Source organism: Aptenodytes patagonicus, chromosome 2 (assembly GCF_965638725.1).
Source record: "Aptenodytes patagonicus chromosome 2, bAptPat1.pri.cur, whole genome shotgun sequence".
Lineage (NCBI taxonomy): Eukaryota > Metazoa > Chordata > Aves > Sphenisciformes > Spheniscidae > Aptenodytes > Aptenodytes patagonicus.
This window is the reverse complement of record NC_134950.1, coordinates 93123507-93149062: the sequence shown is the minus strand read 5'-3', so window position 1 is coordinate 93149062 and position 25556 is coordinate 93123507. Positions and strand designations below refer to the sequence as shown.

The following is a 25556-nucleotide window of genomic DNA, read 5'->3' as shown; positions in this document are numbered from 1 at the left end:
GCGTGGTAACTGGGTGGTTATGTCTGCACATCTATTTTCTGGGCAATTTGAGATGGAGAGAGTCCTTAGCTAGAAAGAAACCTGCAAATGTCATTGCAGACTGTTCTGCTTTCAGAAGCCTTTTGCCACCTTCCATGAGATTTGTGTTAGTGTAATTTCCCTGGCCCTTGCACATGCAAACAAGATAAGATCCACACTCAAAACTTCAATTGCAGAGTAAGAATGACCATAAATGGTTATTGCGTGTTACAGTCTGTCATGTCTCTGAAGGCATGAGATTCTGTCGGGGCTGTGTAACTGGTTTCCAAGCTTCTCAATGCCCCAGGCATAACGTTTCAAAAAAAATCAGCCAAGACTTTCTTTTGACTTCAGCATGGTTGGAATAGAAAAGTAACTAGTCTGGTGGGCTGCACGTGGGCTGATGCACTTCTAAGGACAATGTCCAAGTGAACACTGATAAAAGAAGCAGACAATCTGCTCAAACCTGCAAACTGAAGGCTTGTCTCCTTGACACGATGCTGATGAACCATTTTTTCTTGATGCTCAAGGCATGCAAAGCCACAGATAAGCACTAACTGCTGTGTGCAAAGTAGTAAATAAATTGCCATCAGACTTTCCCTTCTGTTTAACTTTTATTAAAAGAGGTGCTAAGGTACTGTACTGTATGCAGTACATCATATTTATTACCAAAATTAACAAATATACAAAACTTATACATGTAATTTTCTTACATCCATTTCTTGGTCTATAATACTGCATTTGTTCAAGTAGGTTATCTACAGTATGTAAACATCCCTTGGATTGACCTCACACAGATTAGGAAAGCCCATCTAACCCATGTAGTTACCAAATATAGCTTTTTCTTTTTTTTAAATTTATTTGGCTTTCATTGGTAGAATCTAATCTTCACATTTGGCACATGGAAGAGACATCTACAGTGCAAAAGAGGCAGATTTTCTGGTTTTGTTCTGAGCAGTTAGCGGAGTCATGGTTTTAAAGAGCCGAGAATAAATTTACACAAACTTGATAGGAGATGGATTAGTGTTAACGCTCATAGATCAGCCATTAAACTAGAGCAGAAATTCAAAGCCTCTTCCCCAGCCCGCTCGGCCAGGTGGAAAAAAACCCTCAACCTTGTTTCTAAAGGATTAAAAAAGGGACTCTGTTAGCAACAGAGAGGAGGTTTAGTTTACAAAGAGCCCTCTGAGATTCCAGTTTCAATTTTCTGCTTTGTGGGATTTTTTTTTCCTCTGGTTAGCAAGCAATTTTTTTTTCCTTTTTAATGGGGGGAAAAATAACCAGTGGGAAACCACTTTTCTATGCTGGCAATTTCTCAGTGAGTCAGAGATTACATTTGGAGTTTACAGATCTTTGAACCCAGACGTATAGAGCTCAGTAAGCTGCCGTGTACAAGGGAGAGAGAGAAAGCGAGTAATGTCATTATATTCCAGTCGTGGAGCTTTCCAATTTTGCTGTAAAAAACAGGAAAAAACTTCCTTCCTTCTGCTTCTCACTGTTTCAAAAATGTGACTTAATTTAACTGAGTAAAGCTGATCTAGAGAGACCTTCATTCGCACCCTTCTTCCCATTCTCATCCAAGCACCGTATTGCTATTTTTTAGGAGGCCTCACCCATGTCCATGGAAGCATCTGATGAGAATGGACCTAACCGGACACTGTTTCGCATGGAAACCCCTCTGCCATTCCTCGTCCGTTACCACAGAGCCCCGCTGCTGTCCGTGGCACCGTACATCTCGGCCAGCTTTTTGAAGCGTGGCCCCCAGTCCGTCAGGTAGTCATAGCTCTGGTCTGAGTCTGTCGTCACCGACTGTAGGGAGCTGAGTGACTCCGCCACCGAGCCGTTCCCTTCAAACATGTACGTCTGGAGGGAGTCAAAGGGAGGTGCCCACAGGTCCATGTCAGCTTCGTACAGCTTGGCGAGCACGTAGTTGTGGACGTTGTTGTCCATGACGCATGCCTGAGGCACGTATCGGGAGAGGCTCTCTATTTCAGGGAGCATGTCCTGCCGGTTTTTCACAACCAGCTGGGCCTCCCGCGGGTTCCACATGGCGGCAATATCGAAGGCCTCCGTGTCCTCCTCCCCGCCGCCCTCGTCGTCGTACCTGACGATGTTCTCATGGATGTTCTCCTCCTCGTCAATGATGTACGGCTGCTTCCGCTGGCGCCGCATGGAGAGGATGAGGAGCACCAGCACTGCGGAAGGCAACCGAGACATGGGGCTGTCAGCAAGGAGCCAGATCTTGCAAGGGCTTCAGACTCTCTGCTGCCCTGTTTTCCCCTTGGTGAGCACAGCCAGCCCCTTGGATTTAAAGAGCTGTGGTGTTTGCGGGTGGAAGGGTGCAGAAATCCCCTCCCCCAGTCAAAATTAGTAGCTTGAGGTCCTGCTAATCTGTCCCTTTTCTCACCTTAATTCTTAACTCTTGGTGACACTTAGGACATGTCTATGCAGCGGTGCTTGCCAATGCACTGTAGCGACACTTGAGCTACTTTTAAGCTAGCCAGATCAGATATCAATAACGGTTTATCTGCAGTGGCACACAGCTCCATGGAGATAATTTTCTCCTGCTGTGTAGCTGGGTTTTGCAGACTGCTTTGGGGATGCCTCTTGGGCTGGGTGCTGCACGTGACATAGATGGATGGTGCCGAGGCACCGTGGTGATATGTCTGCCTACATGGCAAAATGCAGAGCTAGCCCCTTAGTCTGCTCCAAAGCATTTTTGTGTTTATCTGCAAGGCGCTGCCTTGGGCTGGGTAGAACTCCTGTCAGTTGCTCTGCGCTAATGAGATGCAGATGCTTCTTAGCATGGGGAGAAATGGTCATACAGGCACCAGAGGCCTTTACTATTGAAAATGTGCTGTCACCTGGTGACTGTATTTCCAGGGCTAGAATTCAGCAAAGGTTTTGAATGTTGCAATTTTGGACTGAGGTATCTAGGCTCCTTTGCAGGGCCAGAATTGAGGCACTTTTAAAGATTTTTTCCTGTGTTCTACTCCACTCCTCAAACTAGGTCCTCTGAAATTTCAGGGAATGTGTGTTTTGAACTAAAATCTTATGACTCAAGAGAGTGAATGAGGGAACTGAAGTTCTTTTAATACCAACAGCTAACACGGGACATAGAAGGCCTGGGCGAGGAAAGGATGGAATTTATTTGTGGAGACAGAACGCATGCAAGATGCTCAGCCCCTTTATAGCAGCAAGGCACCATTTAAATGCAGTGTCTCGAGGAAAAAGGATGGAGGTGGGGATATCTCCTGCCAAAAGACAAGAGGTAGAACTGAACTCACCACTCCTGTTTCCTGTGAGAGTGTATGATCAAAAACTGCTGAGGATGAGAAAGTAACTTGTCCCCAGCCACAGCTCTCAGTACTTCCTCCTGGCATACTCCTTCCAGGAAAGCAGGGCCTTACCAGACACCCTAGGACTTTGGGGATCTGGCAGAAATATTTGCAGGCCATATTTTTCCCCCATTCCTACACCCCAGGGTCTGAAGCCATATGCAGCTGACTACACTATCTGGTCCTTGATTTGGCCCTTTAAGTATGTGTGTCTACATATAATATATACAAATACATAGATGTGTGCGTGTGTGTTTATGTCCTTCACCTTCAGTGGATCAGCAAACCCCTGGCCAGAACCGAAGAGTTTGTCCCCTCCCAAGAAGAAGCCAAGGGTTTACCTAGCAGGACAAAGACGCAGGCGAGGATTGCAATGAGTGCCCCTCTGCTCAGGCTGACAGGGAGGACATAGGCCTCCGCATTGCAGGACATCACCATGCCATCATCATCGCAGCTGCACACGTGCACGGTCAGCGTACCCGTGCTGCTCAGCACGGGGCGGCCGTTGTCGCTAATCAGGATGGGAAGGTAAAAGGTGTTCTGCTCGTGTTGTCTGAAGCCAGAGCGCCTTGTCAAAATCCACGCTGTATTGTCTAGGGGTAGAAAATGAATGGAGAGAAGAGCTTATATGCAGAGCAAGTACATTCAGCAGAGAAGGAAGGTTAAAAAAGTCAGCCCTGGACCCACATCCATTTGTTTTCTCTCTTTTTTTCTTTGGTTTTTTTAATCAGTTTGTCATTAATCAGCATTTTGCCTCTGCCTCCCCTGTTCCAGTATCTTCTCAGGTCATAGCTCCAAACCTGCAAGGCATACACACCTTATGAGTTGCCTTTACCCCTTATGACATAAAGTGCCCCGAGCAAACTCACAGCCTTCAGATTTAGCTAAAAGAGCTTTCAGAAGGCAAGACAGAAACAAACAGTTGAAGGCAACTTGTAGTCTCTGTTTGTTCATGCTCAGCAGCTTTTCTAGACCTCACTCTTAAGCGCTGCCACCATTTTGGAGATGCTAGTGTATAACCTTTGTGGACATGTTAAGGTTCTCTTTATGTTTTTTGATACATGGCATGGCCATCTGCTTGAGGCAACAAGGAGACAAAGGAAAAAACCAGCTTGCTGTCCTAGAACAGCAGCAAGTTGAAAATTTGCAACTAAACATTTTTCAGTGAAATACATGCAATTTCATTGGCACTTTTGCCATTGAAAAAAGTCAGAATGCTTCATGTCATCATTGTCAGAATTATTCTACTTTGATTTGACCATTCTGCTTCATTTAGTGTGACTGCCTGTTTTTTATAAGAACTTGAATCAAAATGAATCAAAATGCTGCTGCTGCTGAAACAAAATAGTAAGAGAGTGACCTAACAGCCAGTTGCTGTTGGTCATTTCAAGGGAAATTCCTACCTTTGGGGCTTTTTCCTCCATATTCAGCATGTTTTTTAAAATGTCAGAATTTCCCAGTGGCCTTTGAATTCTTGTCTACCCCCTCCCTCAAATTCCTCAGACTGTGCACCAAGTTTCCTAATCAGAAAGAAATTGGATTCAGGAATTCGTTCCTCTCAATTCTCATCTCAGAAATGCCAAGGCAAAATCTTTGGAGATCAGTGATGATTTTGTCAGTGCTGACTTTCAAGATTTTTGGCCTCAGAGACTTTTGGAAAGTGCAAGACTGAATGTCTCCAATGTGATCTGGGCCACCAGGGAGTCTAAAGGAACCTGCAGGAAAATTAGCCCTTCTTACAAACATGTCTGCAAATCTTGGGCCAGCTAAGATAAATGGGGAACATGGGTACTTTTTCTCTTTGGCAGACCTACAAGCCCTCACCCTGTGCAGTGATGCTGTGGGATTTTTGGGAGCTGAGCTTCATGCAGTTTCTTTTACGACTTAGTTTTGTTTCCTGTTCCCTTGGTTCAAAAGAGGTCAGAGTCTGGCCATCTGCATCTCCAGGTTGTTACCAATGTACATTTGCCACGCTTGGAAATGCAGGATGCCAATCAGCCGTTCCCAGGTGGATTGGCACAATGGAGCTGCTTCCTGGAAATGGCAAGAAACCTTCTGATCACAAGTAGACTGTGAAAAAACCCAAAATATCAACAAGGGATTGTTCCATTTCCTTATTAATTCCCTGTCAATTCACTGCTAAAATTTAAATCTTGGGTGATTTTCTTCAGTGCAGAGACTCAGGTTGCATGCAGGTAAATCAGCTGTATTATCTGCTGTAGTCTGAACATCAGAAATGATTTGGTGGCTTTTAGGAGTGAAATCAGGAGAGTTATATACAGCCAGCTATGGAATATATCAAAACTCAAGCTAGACTTGCCCACTAGACTTAAATTATGCTCCAAGTTCCATACTTTGTGCTGCAAATCTTATGGCATCAGACAATACTGGCGCATGTAAGCGTTGAGACTTCGGGCTTCACAGTTCATGAGGTCAGTTTGAATTTGTGACACGTTTTTAAAAGGAATCTTAGGGTCTTTTATTTCTTGCACGTCAATGACATTTCAAGTTTTTATTCTGAAAGCGTAAAATTCTGAAGTGTGCGTGCGTGTCTATATATGAATATATAGTGAAACTGTAGTGTCTTGTTAAATCATGTGATCCCAAGAGCTGGAGCTTTGAGGAAAAACCACCAGGTACAAGATGAAATCCCCAAAGTTGCTTAAAACTGATTATGTGTCAGCGTTTACTGATTTCACCACCCTTTGATATGCCATGCAGCCTGAATATGTGCAGCGAGTGTGGACAGACATAGATGATTTTCAGGAATGTGTCCCAAAACCCAGCAGAGAGCAGCCCCCTGCGGCTACCACGGCTCCTGGGCAAGGGGTGTGCTGCAGATAGGAGCCCTCGCCTCCTGCAAACCTCCCCCTCCTCTCTCCTGGGGCACACACAAGTGCTTGCTCTCCCTTGGGCTGTTTATGTGCCCTCTAGTATGCGCTCCCCAGCTATTAATACCACATCTTTTCATCACTGGGCCTGTTTTAGCATGAGAAAAAGCAGCCTAAAGAGCAGAAAATGGCAAAGTGCCTGGGTTTATGCTGTGTCAATGGAAATGTCTGAGTCATCTTAACAGTGTAGTAATTTGCTTGCATTTCTCTTTCCTGGGTGAAAGACTCACTCTCTTGAAACTGACTTACAATATAAGTCACAAATTCTATTCATGTGACAGCAAACCTCCATTTTATGTAAAATTGCTCTTTGTGAGGGAAAAAGACTTCACTATTCTGAGCTGGTCATACTTTGCCTGTAAAAGAAGTCATAGGCAGTGAACCTGACTGAAGCTGTGCAAAATCAGCTAGTGAAAGATCTCAGGTGTTTTTAACCATAATTCTTTTTTCAGAAGCCAAGTTTCTGTAATCAAATATTGAAAGATATATATGTATATATATATTTTTGCTGTTATGTGCTGACCATGTCACCCAGGTCTTAAATGTTCTTTGTGATAAAATTCTCTTGGTGACTCTTGGCATTACATTTCGGCCCTTCTGTTTTGTTTTGCTTTGCTTTGTGCTAGGCAGGCATCCAAATCATCCCTAAAGAATCGCTCTACCTGTTACTCTGCAACTGCAATATGTTGGTGCCAAAGCTTGTTCTGTGACTCATCAAAAGCCAATGCAATTTGACGTGCTACTGCAGTGCGAAGGACATGCTGGAATGTGATGCAGCGTGGCAGAAACTGGAATACACAATTTTCTTCCAAATTTGATACCTGCTAAGCCCCAGCCATCAAGAGAAGAGGGCTTGTGAGGACATGAAAGCCCCATTATATTAAAAAAAAAAAGCAAGCATGATAAAAATGCACAATACTTTTGCATCACAGCTTCCAACACAGCGTCTTTGGCTTTCAGAGGGCTGGCTGGTAGCACTTAGCTGCAGTGCTGAGCAGAGATACTGAAGATTGCAGCATGGCAGGTCTCGCGCCTGTGTGATCAGCAGGAGGTGAAAGCTGTACTTCCTGCGGGCATGCAGGGTGGTGTCTTCATGTGGTTGTGCGAGCAAGCCATGGAGCATCTCCTTCGTGCAGTTTTCTGCCCCACTGGAAGTGATGTACCTCCCTGGAGTGGTCAAGGTAATTAACCACTGTGTAGGTCCAAACCCTGAGATCAGAGCTAACCACCGCTCTTCTCACAAGAAAGGCTTGTTCTCTTTCTGCGTGCATCTGTACAAGAACTGGGGATGATTAGCCCAGAACTTCTGTTAGTTTTTAAAAACTAATTGTAATAATTATGAATAGCTAGGAATGATATAAAGAAATATTTCACCAGGAGTGGGAGAAAGAGCACAAGGAAGCAGGCATTACAGACACCACCGGCTTGAGGAAGGGGTCACATTTTTTCTCGGGGATTTTCAGCTCACTGCTTTTGCGCTCTGCCAAAGTGTGAGGTAGACCACAGTTTTAGGGAAGGAAGAAATAGCTAAAAATTTTCCTAGGACAAATTTAAATGCAATGGGGAAGACTGCCAGAGGCTTCTAATGACAGGCCTGATGGTGGTATGACACTGATGCCTGCACCCATTAAAATGGCTACTCTCTTCATCAATTCCTGGTACCCAAAGATGGAGGGCAGCAGTTAAGGGTCAACAGAAGATCAGCTCAGAGTTTAATCTGGAAATGCAGTAAGTTTATTTCGTTGAACATCCCATTCTTACAGCAAGGCTCTTTTGCCAGCTTTTTCCCAGGTTCATCTCACCTGGATTTAGAAGCGGGGGAAGATGGCTTGCCAATGCCCTACATCAGTAACCGAAGAGATGGGAGACCCCAGCTCAATTCCCTGCTTCATCACGTATATCCTATACGGCCTTGCAAAGTCATTTAGGCCCAGATCTTTGCAGACACTTACATGTCTATCTCCCATTGATTTTACTGAACTCAAAGGGAACCAGGCATGTAAGTAGCTTAATTTCTTCTTGCCCCGGATCCCTGTCTATAAAGTGGAGAACAATAGGATTTCTCTGTCTGCCAGAGATATGTGGAGAATGAATAGACTGAAGAAGTTCTCAGAGACTAAAATGACAAGGGCCAAAGAAATATGTAAAACAGCTCATCAGGATGCAAACTGTGATCTTCTGTTGCTCAGTATAAATAAAGGTTTTAATTGTTGCCAGGAAGGCTGTGTGTCTTGCAGTTTCTCTTACCGCTATATTGGACAACCAAGTAATCAGCACAATTGCTAATTTCAATAGCACCTTCCCACAGCCTGGGAAGCGTTGCTGTCTCGTGTTTACATGCACAGGCTGTGACTAGCAAGGTGGGTTCTGTTTCTTGTCTTGCCACTCTGTGACATACAGTATAGCTACCCCCTCTGTGACTGTCATATAATTTATATAGTCCTTAGTGGTCCCTAGATGAAAATATAAATATAAATTATTGTTACTGAAATGACTACTGCACTCCAAATTGCTGAGGCAGTAAATTATTCCTTAATGTGTATATTTCAAATAGTCAGTGGTTTGATACTTAACATTTTTATTTCAAATTTGTAACCAATAGTACCCTAAGCTTCTTGTGATATATATCTCTGGAAAACTGGTGTTTTACAGAGAGCGGGAGGCACAGCCATTCAGTCACTGCTGTCACTATAAATTATCGCAAGTATGGCCTTAGACAGAAAAAGTGCATCTGATGCTGGGAATTTTGTGAGTTTCTTTTTTTAGAACAATGCCTTGAGGATGAAATGAGCCTAGTTTGCCAAATGTTTTAGCAAGAGTTGTGTTTTATTTGTTCACTTATTTTGGCAATATATATTCAAAACTAAAAAAATGGGAGACAACGGGGGAGAGAAGGGGATAAAAATGCAAGAAATTGTGTGTGGAGGCTTCAGGGACACTACAGAAAAAAATTGCTTTTGTGGTGAAAAAGCATTAGCAGGCTGTGGAGGAGGGCTCCAGACTCTGCAAGTAGCATGTTTTAAGACATGTTTGGTTAGTGAAGGCAGGGGCTTCTTTATTAGCCTCTATGTTGCTCTTTCATGTGCCTGCAGAGGCACAGATAGGGGCTTATGGAAGTAAGTGTGACAAGTAGGCATATGTGGGAGCAGGGGCAGGCACTCTGCTCGGAGACTGGCCAATGATGCTGCAGGCGGCCAGTCTTTCTCCCCATTTATTCTGGAATCGCTTGCTGATTTGTGGTACTTTACACACTGAACTCCTATTGAAATCCAGCCCCTTCATATTGACTTTCAAAGCTCTGCGCCAGGCCACTCAAGGTCATCCCTCTTTCCTGATGAAGGCTGGTGTGGACCTGACCTCAGCACCGTTGTCTGCCCATGGAGATCCTCCATCAGCAGCAGTCATGCGAAGGCCTGCTGCGGCAGGCTTTCCTGCGGGCTCCAAAACCACCAAAGCTTCCCCAAAAGAAGCAAATGCCACTGATTAGGATACTCAAATGCCAGCGCTTTGCCATGAGTCTTCCCACTGGTGTTTCAGTTTCTACTTAGTGCATCTTATGCGGACTTTTAGCTGTATGCCAAGTTACCCCCCTAAGGCTCTGCATCTCCTCCCAACCTCCTTCCCTTTCCTAGGGAAACAAGGATGTGCAAAGAGGAAGAAAAAAAGTGCTTGGGGGAAAAGACTGGAACAGTACAAGAACCTTCCCTTTCTGTGCCTGGGAGAAAACATGAAGAGTACAAAAAAAGAGCAATGTAATTCCCTTCAAATTTGTCTCCTAGTTCCAGTTGCTATCCTACCTTTAAGCATCTCCTTTTGAATGAATGCAATTTGCATTCCGGTAATCCGAGATGCCTGCAGCCTGACCACAAGACCTGAATTTGCACAAAACACTGGCACATTTCCTCAAAGAAGAAAAAGGGGCCTATTGCTAGAGAATATTTATAGAGAAGAAAATATCATATAACCTTCAAGTGTATTAAGTAATATGTCATTTTATCACTGCCTTTAAGGAGCAGGTGTCACTTGGTATTATTTGAAATGGCAGTCTTATCACACACTGTAAGTCACAGCCTCTCAAGTCCAACTCAGGCATTAGAAATTAGAGTAGCTAACTGTCTGTGTCCACTCTGATTACCTTGATTGTCCCTTAGGGTAAAGTTGGGGTTGTTGGCTGCCTCCGGAGCCAGGCTGTAGTAGAAGTGCTGACCCTCCTGTGGGTCATCCCTGTCGATGGCGCTCACTGTCTGGATCAGCTACAGAATATGAGAACAAAGCAGAAACAGGTGAGAAGCAAAATATATATAATATAAGTAAACAAACAGGTAACATTTATATATATATAAATATAAGCAACCGGAGCATTTGAATAAATATGTCTTGCAGAGGTACAATAGGTAAATCAAGAAGAGACTCAAAACCTTGCAGGCTTCGTTTGTTTTACTATGATCGTACAAATTACTTTTAAACAAAGAAGGAGATAGTTTGATTCAAATAACAGACACTTTTCTCTCATGCATCCCTATCTTCTGTTGCACGTTCCTTTTTTCTTTTGAGGGCCCAGGTTGTTCAGAAGATTCACTGTGCATTAGAAAGCTTGTAAGAAAGCCCATACTTATTTTCAGCTTCATTTTGCAGGTAGAAAAAGACTTCAGGTTGATTATTTTATCACTCTTTTAATTTTAAATCAATTAAATTCTTCCCAAGATGTCAGTGGAAAAGAAAGAGAGAAAAGGCAACCATGCAGACACTCCGCGTATGCAATAAATAACACCATGGAAAGAAACTAAGACAATGCTAAATCCAGAAAGAGATTTGTCACCTCACCTATAGAGGCTTAGTAAAGTAGGTCAAACAGCTTGAAGCACAGTGAGCTATAGCTCTGTCTGAATAAACATTCTGACATCTTTTGAGACAAGGAACAAATCTTCACCTGGATTTTTGCATTCAAAAGTTATTTTTGGATTCAAAGGCAAATGACAGACCCATAAAGTCTTATTCACCACCTTAAAAATGATTTCAGAACTTTTCAAAATGTGGCAACAGAATTTGGCTTTCTCCACTGAAGGAAGTAGTCCAAATTAGCGTGCATTTCTCGGAAAGCTTATTATTTAGGACACTTGCCCTTCAAAACCAGGAAAAAAAGCTAGGCAATGAATTCTATTCCCTATATTATTAAGGGCCTCTGTAAATTAGTGAGGTGAAATTATCCTGTATGTGGTAGTTGTGAGGACAGTTGTCCCAGCAGTGAGTGGCTATTTCATTCTGCTTCACAGCAAGCTGGGAGAAGCTTCAGCGAACACACAGTGATATTACTAGCATAATTTTTCCTTCACAAATCATGAGTGGTGCATCTATGTGTTTAAACTATGCTAGTCACCTTTGCATTAGGAGACACAAGTCCCCACCGTGGACCCTGGGTGGTGAAGCACCAGGTCACCTCCCCACAAGCGATCAGCAGTAGCGCTTGCACCAGCTCCAGCGAGGGAGAGCTCATGTCCATCTGTGACACAGACAGACCTTGTTCAAGGGCTTTGATGGGGTTTTGAAAGGGAGAGGAGCAAAGACGCTTCACTGCTTGCTTGGAGGTGCTGGTTTACAGTGTGCAGAGCGGGAAGTCCTGTGTTGTCTATGACTCTCCGTCATCTCCAGTTCACAGCAGAACAGATTCAGTTTGGCACCCCTTTGAAGCTGATGTAGTATGTTATGTCCAGCTCCCATGGGCCAGGGGTGCTTAAGGCAAGCTGTCTTTTAACAGTAAGCCTTGTCTGTCACACGTGGGCCGGGCTGACTCCGTGGCACCTCTCGTAACACTTTGTTGCTGCCACAGGACAAACTGGGTGTTTGCCTGCTGGCACCTGCCCAAGGGAAGGGTTTATTTCAGCCATGAAGTGTATTGTGCAGTGAGCCTGGAAACTACTGCGTGAGAAGAAAGAGGTGCTATATACGATGCCAGTCCCAGTGCTTGCCTTTGGAAAGCAGCACAGACAGCTGCTGACGAGAGTTCAGAAGAAACGTGTGGTTAGCTGAACCCTCTTTCCAACACTCACCCTTTCTGGCACGCTATCTCCCTGTAGGACAGCATCCCCTCCCCAACTCCTGGTGTTACTAGCATTTCTCACCTGCCCCGCTTTGGTGTTTTCACAAACAAAAGCTTCATAAAACCTTGCAAACTCTGGCGCGTTGTCATTCACGTCCAGGACTTTCACCGTCACGGAGACGCTGCCCACCTGCGAGGGGTTGTCTGGAAGGAGGAGGCACAATGTAAAGAAAGGCAATATATGGAAAGGGGAAGGGGAAGGGGCTGCTCCTCACTCTGCCCAAGAGGTAAAGCAGCTTTTTCGCTACTGACTCGCATTAAATGACATTTTCCCTTCGGGAACTGCGGTCGCTTGTGGGTCATGTGACTTGGAGTGAAGTTGCAAACGCTGCTTTCTGTCTATCCTGGCTTCCCATCAAATCACACCTTTTTCAAACAAATGCCATGAAAGACTTCAACCTGGTTCAGTCCAATGGGACTATTTCTATAACAAAAGTTTTAGTCAATGCCCTGTATTTTTTTTATTGCCCTTTGACGGGGCAATACTGTTTGTTGAGCCTCTGGTGGTACTGGTGGCACGAATTAGGAAGGGACTCTTTTAAGGATAGGCTTGTTATTTAGAGCTTGTTGAAAGTGGTAATTCTGCAGTTCAGATATATTTTTGCTCAGAATTTGTGTTCCTTGAACTCAAAAATAGTGTCAAGTCTTTGATACTTTGTACAGGGGGGGTTAAAATGTAATAACACATGAAATTGTACAGAAAAGCTTTCACTGAAGCTTAAAATTGCAATGAAAATTTTACATTCTGCATGACATCATTTGTGATATTTCTGTCCCACTGGTTCATTAGCTTTCTTTGCCAGTAAATCCATACATCATTTCACATATCTTCACAATTTCCAAACTAAGTGGCCACAGAATAATTTTTTTCTTACTGTGTTCTTCTGCCCCAAACCATCTTTTTTCCCTTATTTAATGATAAAATGAAACTCTAAGCAGAAAGAAAAAAAAAAAAATCATTATTAAGAAGTCAGAAAAGGTGCAAAGATCCAGAAAATTCATAAAAATTAGTATTCTCATCTTCTTTTTAGCCATACCACTTCGTGCATTTAATTCCAGATATATGTTCCTTTATAGCAAGAAATGATATGTTCGTATAAACAACAGACAATTTTCTTACAGTCTGGAATTTTCTTAAATGTTCAATGTACTGTATCCATAACGTGTCACATTGTATCATTGAGATAATACTCTTAAACTATATTGTTTGTCCCTAATTTATAATTTAATCCTTTAGCTTCCCACATGTCCATACATATCTTGCTATAACACATCTGTCATTGTGGCAGATGAATGTCTGCATTTACACTCTTAGTAATATTGATCTAACTTTTAAAACTAGGAGCTTTATTCAGGAGTGCACAACTATGACATTTTTGAAACTATTCACTAAATTAAAACATTTTGCTGCACATGTACAGAGCAAAACTGACAGAGGATTGACGGAGGATGAGTCAAGGGAAGACATGCCTTCATATTGCTCTCACCCTCGAGTGCTGCTACAGGGGCGGCTTTTACAGACTCGTGTGTGTATGTGGATTTACGTGGAATTGCAATGGCCATTGGTGGCTGAAAATAAAACTAGCATCAAAATAGATGGGGGTGAGACCCTATCAAGTCACCAACCCCTCTCACTACTAAAAAAGGGACAGAAAGGCATCATGTGCTGGAACAGCCTGCAAGTAAGTGGCAGAGTCACCCCGACTCTTGTGAAATATTCCCTCTGCTAACTTCAAGTTGGCTGATCGCATTTTGGGCAAGCTTCTTGAAACCTTTTTCCTCTCAAACTGCCCCATCTCTCTGGTACAGCCTGGATGTGCAGGGAGCTCTCTCTGACATGAGGAATGACTCAGCTATTGGCAGCAAGCTTCTGAAAAGCTGCTGCCCCTCAGCAGATGAACTGAGATCCTGAGCAAAAGCTGTGTGGACCAAAGAGATTTCAGGTGAAGATTGGGTGAACCTTTCATTTTATTTGCTTATATATCCCAAGTTCCTTTAGGAAGCTCACATCTGTTAGCATTTCAAACTCAGCTAAATTTTTCATACTGACACTATGAAATGATCAGCATCTCCTTGTTCTCATAGCCTCAATAAATACCTGGCACGGATGGATCCTGAGCTGAGTTTTAGCTCATTGTAAAACCCAAAAGCATAACGAGTTCAGCATACTAGAAGATCCCAAAGCATTCTGGCCCAAATTATTCATGCAGCAAGCAGATGGTGATGACATTTACTTGCTGCTGAACCAGAGCAGATTTTGGCTAGTGACCTAGCAGTGTAGGATCATTGCTGCCTACCAGTCTCTGCATCACTCAATCCTCCCAGGTAGGACTGGCAGCTCTGGCAGCTGTGCAGCCTTTGCGGTGACTGCTTTAGCTGCCTAGCCCTTCTGAAGAGATAGAACTCTTGCAGAAACACATCAGGAAGAGTTTTAAATAAATTCCTGGAATACTAATGAATTGAAAAAGCAGCACTCTGCATTTAATTGCCAGCCTCTACTTCTCCCACCACCCTGTGAAAAGGAGCATAAAAAATAAATAAAATGCAGTATTCGCTTGTTGATGTCAGAAGAGTAATTCAGTTAATATGGCTTCCCACTCAGTGCATAAGAACATGTGAATCGCTGAATTCAGATCTCGCAGCCTGCTTTGTCTATTGTATCTCTTTAATCTATGTACAATCTGCATGCTCCTTACTCAGCTCCACGGCCAGTACAGTGATGTTGTGCCAAGAAACGTCCTCCCGGTCAAGAGGTCTTGCAGTCATCAGTGCTCCTGATGTAATGTCGACATAAAAGAACCGCCCCGGATCACTGCTCCTGTCAATCGAGTATCTGCAAGAGTACATACTAAAAATATTATGCAACCCGTGTGAAAACTGTGTGTTATAGCCAATGAAGTACCCCGGCAATGGGAATACTGTCATACACAGCAGATCCACATTCTTCCACAACCTAGTTATGTGCTCCATTGACTTGTATAGGTACAGAGTGAGATGCTTGAAAAACTAGGAGTTCATGTGGCTAACAGCATTTCATGGTGAGTACTACTTGGATGGAGATGGAAGACAGGATGGTTTAGAGGAAGAAGCCTCAAAGCAAGGCACAGCTCAGCGCAGGAACATCTGCTTTACAGAGAAAATCTGGCAGTGAAGAGTATTATTTCTTTTTCTAAGAAAAATAATTATGCCTTTTCCTTGGACACAATTCAGACAGGATGAAAATGACTATACGTCAGCTCGTTCTCTGGGCATTTAGGATGACAAGGAGGAACCGTTGCCTTCCTTGTGCTTTTGTACTCTGTCCTCCTTCAGGGGAATAAACTCCACCTGCATCCTGGACCATCCTACTGATTGAGCCATGTCAATGCAAGGGGGATGATGACTGGCTTTCCCATATCATCCAGCCAGAAAAGCAGCTCCCTCAGTGAGGCTGATTGATCATAATTACTGAACCTGCCTGGCCAATATGTCAGTTTAATGCTGGGAACAAACTTCTCACACCCGTGAGCAAGGGAGTGTGGTGGTACCTGCAGGCCAGAAAACTCGGGCAGGGAGGCAGTTGATTGACAGCTGCCACTGCTGTACTCGGTCAGAGGGACCGTTTCACAGGGTGTGGAAAATACTCAATACCCTTCGTATGCATCACCTTGCTCTTAACAGCAGCTTGTACGAGTTGCCTTCCTAGCTAGCTATGTTAGCATGGTAAGAGATCCTTCAGCAAAAGCCGCACATGCGCCTATGTAAATGCCACAGCCTAGAACAGAGCCCAGACTTATTCTCATTTTTGTTCGGTCTTTCTTCAAAGTTGATGGGAATTGAAAGCATTAGTCATAACGGATGCTGAATTCTTCCGAATTTTCTCCTTTCAGCACGAATGCGTTCACTGGAACAAGCATGCCAGCCTGATCTTTATATAGGCACTTATTAAACTGGGGTATAAAATACTATTGAGCTATGTTGTTGGGAAATTCTTTTACACTTTTTTTCAGAAAAATCGAAGAGGGTGGGATGGCAAGTTTGCTTCCCTTTCCTTCCCAGTCCTTCCCATCTCTTCTTAAATAAAGAGATTTCTGAGGCATTTGATTTATTTAGGAAATAAGTACGAGTGTTGCTATATTTTGCTATAATAATTATTCTTGTATGAGGGCTATAAAAAGAATTTCTGACAGTTTAAGGACAACAGGTATCTGAAATTGAATATGGCCTTATGATTAGTGGTGTGGTATTAATCACCAGTGTCAAGAGGCCCAGGTGGAGTCTTTGTCTGGATTCTTCACATAAGTTCTCCTGTTAATAATACCTGCTCCTTCACAGTCGTTTCCACTGTACTCTCTAGGTAATCTTCCTGAATTGCTTAACAACAATCATGGCATTTTCCAGCAATCAGAATTTCCCAGTGTGGGAGTCCAGATACCTGATGCTGGGAAAATGAGGATTTGAGAGTTCCCCCATGTTTAGTGAGCCTTTCTGAAATGTGTCCTGGCTTTTCCATACTTGAAAAAATGGCAAAAGGAGGCGTCAGATCACAGTTTTAATTTCAGTTGGATTTCACCTTGTGTAACAAAATATGTATTTGGGATTTTGTTTTTCTTATCTTGCCTTGCCGTGTGCAAAGTGAATGCAGAGCAAGCCTAAAGCATTGCCAGACTGATACTGCACAGAGCTGGCATGGGTGGATGAGACCACATATGAGGCAAGGAGAACCAGTTCTTAACATTTGCATTTTAGATAGCATTACAAATGGTATTTATTCTTTTTTTTCCTGTTTCCTCTACTCCAATCATTTACTTTTGCATGTACAAGGTGTGGGGGAGGAAGGAGAGAAGGAGGGAGGAAAGAAAGGAAAATGGGAAGGGAGGAAGATGGGAAGAAAAAAAGGAAGGAAGTTGGGAAGGAACAGAGTTACAAAGGAGTCTATGCATATTTGCAACTTTTTTTTTTTTAATAGATCTTAGGTGATGCATTCTGTGCTTTGTAGAGTGCTATTTCGTCAAGGGTAGTCACCAGAAAGCTCTGAAGAAAACTAAGAAAAACCTCATTAAAAGTAACAATGAACACTTCTACCCTCTGATAGTCCGCAGAATTATTCTTATACTATTTTAAGCAGATTAGCACAAAGCTGTTTGCACTGCAGTGTTTGGATAATGCTAGACAGTAATCAGCAAAATAGGATGCGAGTGGAAAAAAGTTTAAGGTAATGAAATTGTGATGCAGACAGTATAACACTTAGTTTTATTGAAGAATTTGAGACAACGTCACGAAAAGTATGACAACCTTATAATGTAGGTAGAAAAGACAGATATATTAAGGTAGCAGAGATGAAAAAAATAATTAGAGTAACAAGACAGAAAGCAATATCATTAAGAACAGGCTTTGTGTCTGCTCAGATCTCCTAGCTGAAGCCCACAGAGTTGCTCATACAGATTTAACTTTCTTCAAAAACTCCAAATACTCGACGTTTCGACTCTCTCCTGTATTTCCCAGGACTGTTCCTGAATGCAGACCATTCAGAAGCTGGACTCATGCAAGGTTAGGCAAACAGCAGCTCAACACCCAAAGCATTTCTCAGATGAGAGAAAGAGCCGACCTGCTGGGATCATTAACTTGCGGTCACCTGGAGCTTCTGCAGGTTGTGAAAATTAGTATGTGGGCTGGCCTCAGAGAAAAAGAGTCTTCTCTGATAAAATGGGCTGACTTGGCAGCCACTGTGGAAAAGAGCACTGTGATCACACAAATCTGCTCCTTTGGCTCCTTGCTGAGTTGCAGCTATGAAGCTCCCATGGCTGTAAATACAACTTTACCTTTCTTAACTCCTTATGGGAATATCTAGCTCTGCAATTTTGACCAGACACTATATAATTTAGTGGTTCATGAATATTTATTAGTATGCATTCAATCTACTCCAAAAGCAGCTGTGCATTTGAGCTGTTGACAAAGGTGGGCTTTGAAACAGAAGGGAGAGAGAGGAGAAGTGAGTCGATTACCTTCCCCTTGGTATGGCAGCAGATTCTCAGCAATGCTGTCAGGGTTTGTGCCAGCAAAGGCACGAGAGTCTGGGGTTTGTTTTTAACATACGCTATCAGGACATGCCTGACCAGTTCATTGCAATGCTAGATGCAGACGTTCTCCATACCAAAGCAAAGGCAAGGGTGAGCTCCTGCATTGCTTTGGCAGTTGTAGCAGAGCCCCTCAGTGTGTGAGATCTGGTTTGACTAAACCCAATGATGACTACCACGGGCTAAAAAGAGAGTTTTTCCTGTTCCAGCCCCATCACTGGCCCACCAACCAAAAGTACCAGGCAGTGCTCCTGGGGGAACACGCAAAGAGAGGACAGACCTGATCGAGTTGTTGGTCACATCCGGGTCCTTGGCAGAAATGATCTGTATGGTGGTTCCAATCTCCACGTCCTCAGGCACTTCCACAAAGTAGAAGCTGGGCTCGAACACAGGAGGTTCGTCCACATCCTCCACACTGATGTGGACGGTGGTGGTGTCACGGAAGGGACCCAGGTTCAGGAACCGCATTTCCAGGTGGGGGTTGGCACCCTCTACTTTCAAGGTGTAGCTTTTCTTGCTCTCAAAACTTAAAGGCTGAGGAGAAAAAATATATCTAGCGTTAGGCACACTGATACGTATGATTTAGGCCATATAATTTTAATTTTCAGAAGTAAAAGTTGCCCTCTAATATAAACTGATGCTTCTTTTTCTAAAATAAATTTTTACCATGATTTTTAATCATAAGAGTAACAAAGATAAATATTTGCAGATGGAGACAAAGCATTGAGTGACACTAGTATTAGGAATGACACCATCTACAAGTTTTTTTTTTTTTTTAATTTGACAGTTGAACTGAAAAAGCCAGGACAGATATTTGCAGATCACTTCAGAATACATATTCTTTCATTCTTCTTGCTGAAATGAAAATAAAAGTGGACACACCACCACTGCGTTGTGATTCACACAGTGTGTTTCATTCCACTCTGGAAAAAAAAAGGGCAGAAACAGACAGTATGGGAGCACCTGAAAATAAGGTAAAGATACAAAGAGTCGGTTCCTCAAAAATGGGTCCTGGTGGCAAGGACAAGGATGCTCACACATGAGGTGGAGGTCCCAGTTAGGATCCTCTTTTCTCCCCGGTGAGATCAGACTCTTGTCTCCAGAGCACCTGTCTGCCAAGCTGCTAAAGGGCTCCAGTGGGAGCAGGGGACACGGTCAGCCTCTCTTGTGGGATCCTGCTCCAGTTTGTATCAGTAATCCATTCTTTCTAGAAGTGGGGTTTTTTGCCTTCTCAGTAAGTGTCCTAATCACAGGTTCACAATCCAGGTGTGCTGGATGCTAAGATTTGAATCTCCTCCCTGCCTAGAGAATAGTTTCATTTCAAAGCACTATGAGCTACCCCTGACCTCTTCCTGTGGGAGCCCTTCCACTTTGTATGAAATACCCAAGTATTATTCGAAACAAGGAGTGGGAATGGCTCTTTTTTTTTCTTTTCTTTCCTGGGATAATGGATAAAGGAGGGCGGGGCAGCTTCCTCTGTTAGTTTCATGAATTTGATTTCCTTTCTAGATAAAACTACTTATTTGATGAACATAGATATAGAAATAATTGATTGTAGCGCTGAACTTTTCAATAAATAAATTTTTCATCTACCTTCCCTCTTCTTTTCACAGATCCCTGAAGAAAATAGGGCCTCTCCAAAACCTGCTTAGACCTAAATGGAGAATTCCATATTTAACATGCCATTTACCAGTCTCGATAAGAGACGACTAAAAGCATCTGACAATGACAGCATGGAAGGATCATTCCAAAACATACAAAAAATTTTCACCAGATGAAGTACACCTTACAGAGGACACAGTCGTACTTCCCAAGTTGCAGTTAGAAGTTACGACCAATCCCACTGTGGTTAAATGGTCACAACTCTTTACTTGTATCATCTGGGGAGTTTTAATGCTGCAAAACCAGCAGCATCCATAAGGATCCCCTTAGCTGGCACAGACCCTAGCAAGACAAACCAGGAAAGAAATGTCCCTCAATTCTCAGGGTCGCCCAGTGGGACATACTCCTTTCTGTTACATGAATGGCTTTCAAAATGTGTGGCTTTATTTGTACATCGGGGTTTGAGTGTCTTGTGTGGAACTACCATGCACAGCCTCGGTTCATTCAGACTCCAGTAAGATCACCGCTGTTCCCGTTCAACACCTTTGTTTTTCCTATTCAGCTCTTTCCTTTTGAAGACCTACCACCAGGCTGGGGGCATGGAGATGGGCGGGAACACAGGGAAGGAGGAGGATGCCAAAGCAACCGGAAGACAAAGGTAGAGAGATCATTACTGTATCAGTAAGTCCTCCTTGGCCAGTCATAACCCATCTCTTTTCTGCCCTGCTCATTAGTGCAGCTGGGAGATTCTGCAGCCATGAGATATGTATTAGTTTAAGCAATATCAGCAGAAGTTTCACATGCTCAGGCATGGCAGGAACATATATTATAGGCCTCAAAACACCCCCTGAATTCAGTGGAGGCTTCAGTACTTGTTTAGTGCCACAACAGCTTCTTTCTTCAGAAGTGGAAATATTGCAGCGACATACAAAAGCTCAGGCTTTCACAGCAAAATTACCAGTGTGGAGGTCCTGCATAGGAATGCCTGGCAAAAGACTGGAGTTCTTGAAATTATGAAAACTAGGACTCGCTCAGCATTTAGTGTATGGGGTTAAGGAATCAAGACTGGAATGGGAACTGGTTTTTTTTGTGCTGGGGGAGATGATGGTCCAGTATTACTGGAGGTGCTGTCCAGCGATAGAGTAAGAACTGTGCAACCTGTAGCAGCAGGTACAGATGATCTCAAACTTGCTCCTGCTGCCCTTAGTTCCACCTGGTGAATCAGTGACTACTGCAGGCATAGCACTTGTCAGCAAGGATTTACCTAGGTCTACAAACATATTACCCATTACTGCAGAGTCATTATGGCGTACCAGTTGCATATTTATGCATTGTAAAAATAGCAATAACATATATTCACATGACCAAGCAACACTTATTGTCCATCTGGCAAGGAATGTGCAATGCAAATCTGCCTAAACATATACTAAGAAAGAGACCATTATATTTCATGATTTCTCATGTGAAGAAAACTGCATGAGAAACATTGCATGTACACTAAAAAGCTAAGTTATAAAAGGAGCAGTTAAATCACAGAAACACTTAATAGCTATAAAACCCAACTACATTAGGAAAAGACATAATCACCTAGAATGATCAAGGTAGAAAAATGAGAAAAATCAAACAAGTGTGCTAGGCCATCACATTTTTGATGCTCCTGGGTTCAGCCCCCCTTAGTTTGCCTTGGAATTCTTCATTGTCAACCGTGGCTTTCCCTCCTGATCCTCTCACGTGCCAATGTCTCAACACCACTGCCCCCCTCATCAGATTCGTCTTCCACGGGTGCGTTCAAACCTCTTTCCAACACTGGTCCCATGGGGAGGGCAAGCAGGTTGCCTTCTCCTGCAAACCGAGCATGCTGCAAAACGCAGCCGAGAGGAGTGCTGAGACAGGCACCGAGAGGTGTGCCACGCAGGCTGGATTTAGCAGGAGCTGCTGTGAGAAAGTGGTTGACCAGGCAGCGGCTGGGGAGGAGGGCAGCGCGGGGCTCCCCGGGTGCTGGGCTTCGTGCTGGCTGGGTAACCCCCGACCCTGCCTCCTACGGGCAGCGCAAAGGCGAAGGCAGGGAGAAGGGAGAGGCTGTCACTGGGGTGAGTATCAGCCTCACAGGCAGGGAGCTTTGAAGGAGCTGTGATTTGTCAGGAGGCACTCAACATTTTGTGGGATTAGTGGGCTGAGATAAGTGGCCACAAGACCGCAAGCAGTGGTCTTGTCTGTAACTGTAAATTCTGACTTTTTGATGCCCATGATAGAAGTGCTAGTTATTTTGCTTGGGAAATCTGTCTAGAAAAATGAAAAGGAAAGTTTTGCTTTCTCTCTGGGTTTAGAAATTCTCTCTGTCTCTCTCTCCTTCCCCCATTTTTATATCCTTTTCTATCAACACCAGTTGATTTTTTTTTGTTTTGTTGAGTGGATCCAAAGGACAACTTTCCTAATGTTTGACTATTGATAATCATAACATTACAAAAAGCTGCAGCCCTCTATAGAATTTTACAAATGTTTATGTACAGTAGATGATTTGAGCAGTGTGTACCTGATGCCAGTACATATCTGGTACGATTGATGCCATAAATTTTTATAACTCCTCCTTCTGACATACATGAACATCTAGTAAAACCGTATTCATAATAACAACAGTCAAGCTTATTGACACACTTACTCCAAAGAAACTATTTTCTTTCCTCAATAAATGAGTGAAAAATTACATTAAGAGTTTGCATTCAACATCGATTTCATTCCAGCAAAGCACTTAAGCACATGCTTAACTCTAGGGACAAGTGTGCCTAAACAAGAGCTGGAGAAAGGTGACCATAAATACATGCTTAAATGTTTTGCTGTAGGGCACAGAGGCTTGCAGGGTCAAATCTCTCACATGTGTTGTTCCATTTTAGTGCACAATTTAATCCCAGGCTACTTAAATGGAGACTATACTTCCTTATTAGCACGCTGGATAAGCTTAGGCAGAAATATGGTTACAATTTCATAACCTAGAAACAAGAGTTGAACTTCTAGCATTTATGTAAGATTGTAGAATAAATATCCTATAGCAGGGAGTCCAAGCAAAATCCTCTATTCCTTTCTGCATAGCCTGCGGTACAGAGTACTAGCAGTTTCACAGCTGCCATTTTAGAGACAGCTTCTTCTAGCCTAATTAGCATTTATGGATCTTCAAGCAGCAATTAAAAAAAAAAAATGCCTGGGTTTTATTGGTTTATAAATAATTCTAAGGCATGCTTTATTATCGTTTGTGGGACACTGGAGTGAAAAATGTGTACAGTTCAAATGCAAATATTGATCTAATTTCTTGCATTGTAGGATAATTAAGCTACAGAGAATATTTAAATAGATAAATAGTGAATCAGAACAGTCCTTCGCTGGGAAAAGACATGTTTATGCTAATGCTGTCCCCACTTTTTAAAGGTTGCTCCTAGGAGCACAGTCTGCTTTCGTATTTTAGCAATGAATGTTAAAGAAATTGTGTTTTATAGCAGGAAAGGGGCTACTGTCATGTAATGGGAACTAAGTTACTGCAAGCAGAAGGGAATATTGCACACATAAAATGTAACCAGGACTGTTAGCCATATAAATTACTATAAAAAAGGATACTTTACTACCTTTCTCACAGTTATGATGCCAACTTGGTAATTAGGATCAGTGTTAATATCAAAGACATCCAGTCCATCTCCATCCACAAGGCTGTATTTCATCTCCGCATTAATGCCTTCGTCCAGGTCTTTAGCAACCACGCGGCCCACAGTGGAGCTGATGGGAGCGGACTCCAGCACACTCATCTGATAATGCTCTGGCACAAGCAGCAGAGAGGGAGGGGAGCAAAAAACAAGCTGTGAAACCGAACTGAAAACCACACAGCGATGCAAAGAGTAGATGGGGGCAGGCCACAATACTGCATGGCCTGCGGGGAGTCTCTAGTACCTCTCCCAAAGCTGCAACAGCAGTGTGATTTCCTTTAAAAAGCCACAGCCAGACTGAATTGCTTGGGAAAGTTTTAGTTAGGTGTCTATCATATCAACAGGTTTGTTCAACAGGTTCTTTTCAAAACAGAAATATACCTGAAAAAGGGGAACTCCAACTAGAAAAATAGGGCAATTAGCACCAGTGCTGTTGCAGCCATGATATAAAGCAGGATATGAAAGAGATTTAATAGGACAAGCCTCTTTTATTAGATCAGCTTGTACAGCGGGAATAAACACACAGGTTTTGAGCACCACAAATCTTTTCTCAAGTCCATATAAACTTCTTTTCCACCCAGAACAAGGCTTTGAGAGCTCAGAAGCTCGCCTGTTTCTTCCAAATTTACCAGTTACTCTATCAAAATATAGTACCTCTCCCTACAAACCCTGCCTTGAGCACGTTTGGTGCATCACTAATTTGCTTAGCAGCTATTTTAAAAACGTGTTTTAAAAATATAAATGTTGTATCTAAAATACTTCTCTGCCATCATACTTTATGTTCAAACCTTCCTTGCTGCACTCTCTCTGTTAAGTCCACCAATTATTGAACCTTACAGGGCAGAATAACACCAAGGATGGGGTTTGATCTATTCTCATTTTTCTTAGTCAAGAGTTTGATATCAAACAGTTACAGTTCATGCCACTTTCAAAACAGGATTGGCAATGGTGCGTTCAACAAGTTGCTCTGACAGAAGAAGAAAAGTGGAAGTTGACGCTTCTTGCTGATCTTAGTGGAATGCTTTGATTTAGCAGTTCAACATGCAGAAAGAGATGGAGAAGAAGAATAGCAACAAAAAGAATTGCAGGAGTTTTCATTTCTCAGCTAGATGAGAAAAATGGCAAAACCAAAATGGCTTGAGACTGATCTACACCACCAAAAGAATCAGCTTTCTTTAAAAAAAGAAAAAAAAAGCAGATTCCTTGAAAGATTTAGTTCAATCAAACCTGAAACGCTTCTTTCAAATTTTTAACAGTAATATAGAATTACGTAGGTAAATTCGATCTAAAAGAATTTTAAAAAGAAGGAGCAAAATATTGCAAATCTTGCTTTGAGAGTCACTTCTGTAAATGCAAGATAACGTTTCTGATAAGAGTGGAGTTGCCTATTTTTGCATTGCATTAACTGTGGTTGTTACATATCTTAGGGTTTAACTGTATATTGCCAAGGTTTAGATGAACCTTTACGGGAAAGCAGCCTGTATGACAACGCAGTCTACACTGGCAGCACAGCTACCAGACGCTCCCCTGCAGTGGCCTGGCTAGAGTGTTGAATGAATTATCTTTCAACTTCCAGCACCGCCACACGTCCCTGATTTGACAGACATCCTTCTGGAGATAGGATGAAAAGAGAATCAGGGCAGCAATTAGCAGCCAAAGGCAATGGCCGTGAGCAGTCTAGGAACACGAAAGATCTCCTTCTTTCTGTTTTCTGTAAATTAATTTCCCACCCTTTAAAACAAGTGTTGGTTTTGATGATTTTGGAGGCCAGAAACCTCTTCTGAAAGACAAGCTGGTGAACGCTCCATTTTGACATTTTCTGAAGGAAAGTACCTTCTTCGATCCGAAACTCTGCCGATTTCTAA

The 25556-nt window shown here is 42.9% G+C and overlaps 1 protein-coding gene across 1 annotated transcript in view; it reads right to left on the bottom strand.

Annotated features, from left to right (window-relative positions):
• Nucleotides 1-644: 644 nt before the first annotated feature.
• CDH20 (cadherin 20) overlaps nucleotides 645-25556 on the bottom strand; it is a 119394-nt gene continuing 94482 nt past the window's right edge. Inside the window, exons 6-12 of the mRNA XM_076330399.1 lie at nucleotides 23617-23804; nucleotides 18681-18934; nucleotides 15041-15177; nucleotides 12367-12488; nucleotides 10383-10500; nucleotides 3698-3949; nucleotides 645-2213 (exon numbers count right to left, since the gene is read on the bottom strand). Coding sequence (XP_076186514.1) covers nucleotides 1714-2213; nucleotides 3698-3949; nucleotides 10383-10500; nucleotides 12367-12488; nucleotides 15041-15177; nucleotides 18681-18934; nucleotides 23617-23804 — 1571 coding nt within the window. The 3' untranslated portion in view covers nucleotides 645-1713. The remainder of the gene's footprint in view (nucleotides 2214-3697; nucleotides 3950-10382; nucleotides 10501-12366; nucleotides 12489-15040; nucleotides 15178-18680; nucleotides 18935-23616; nucleotides 23805-25556) is intronic.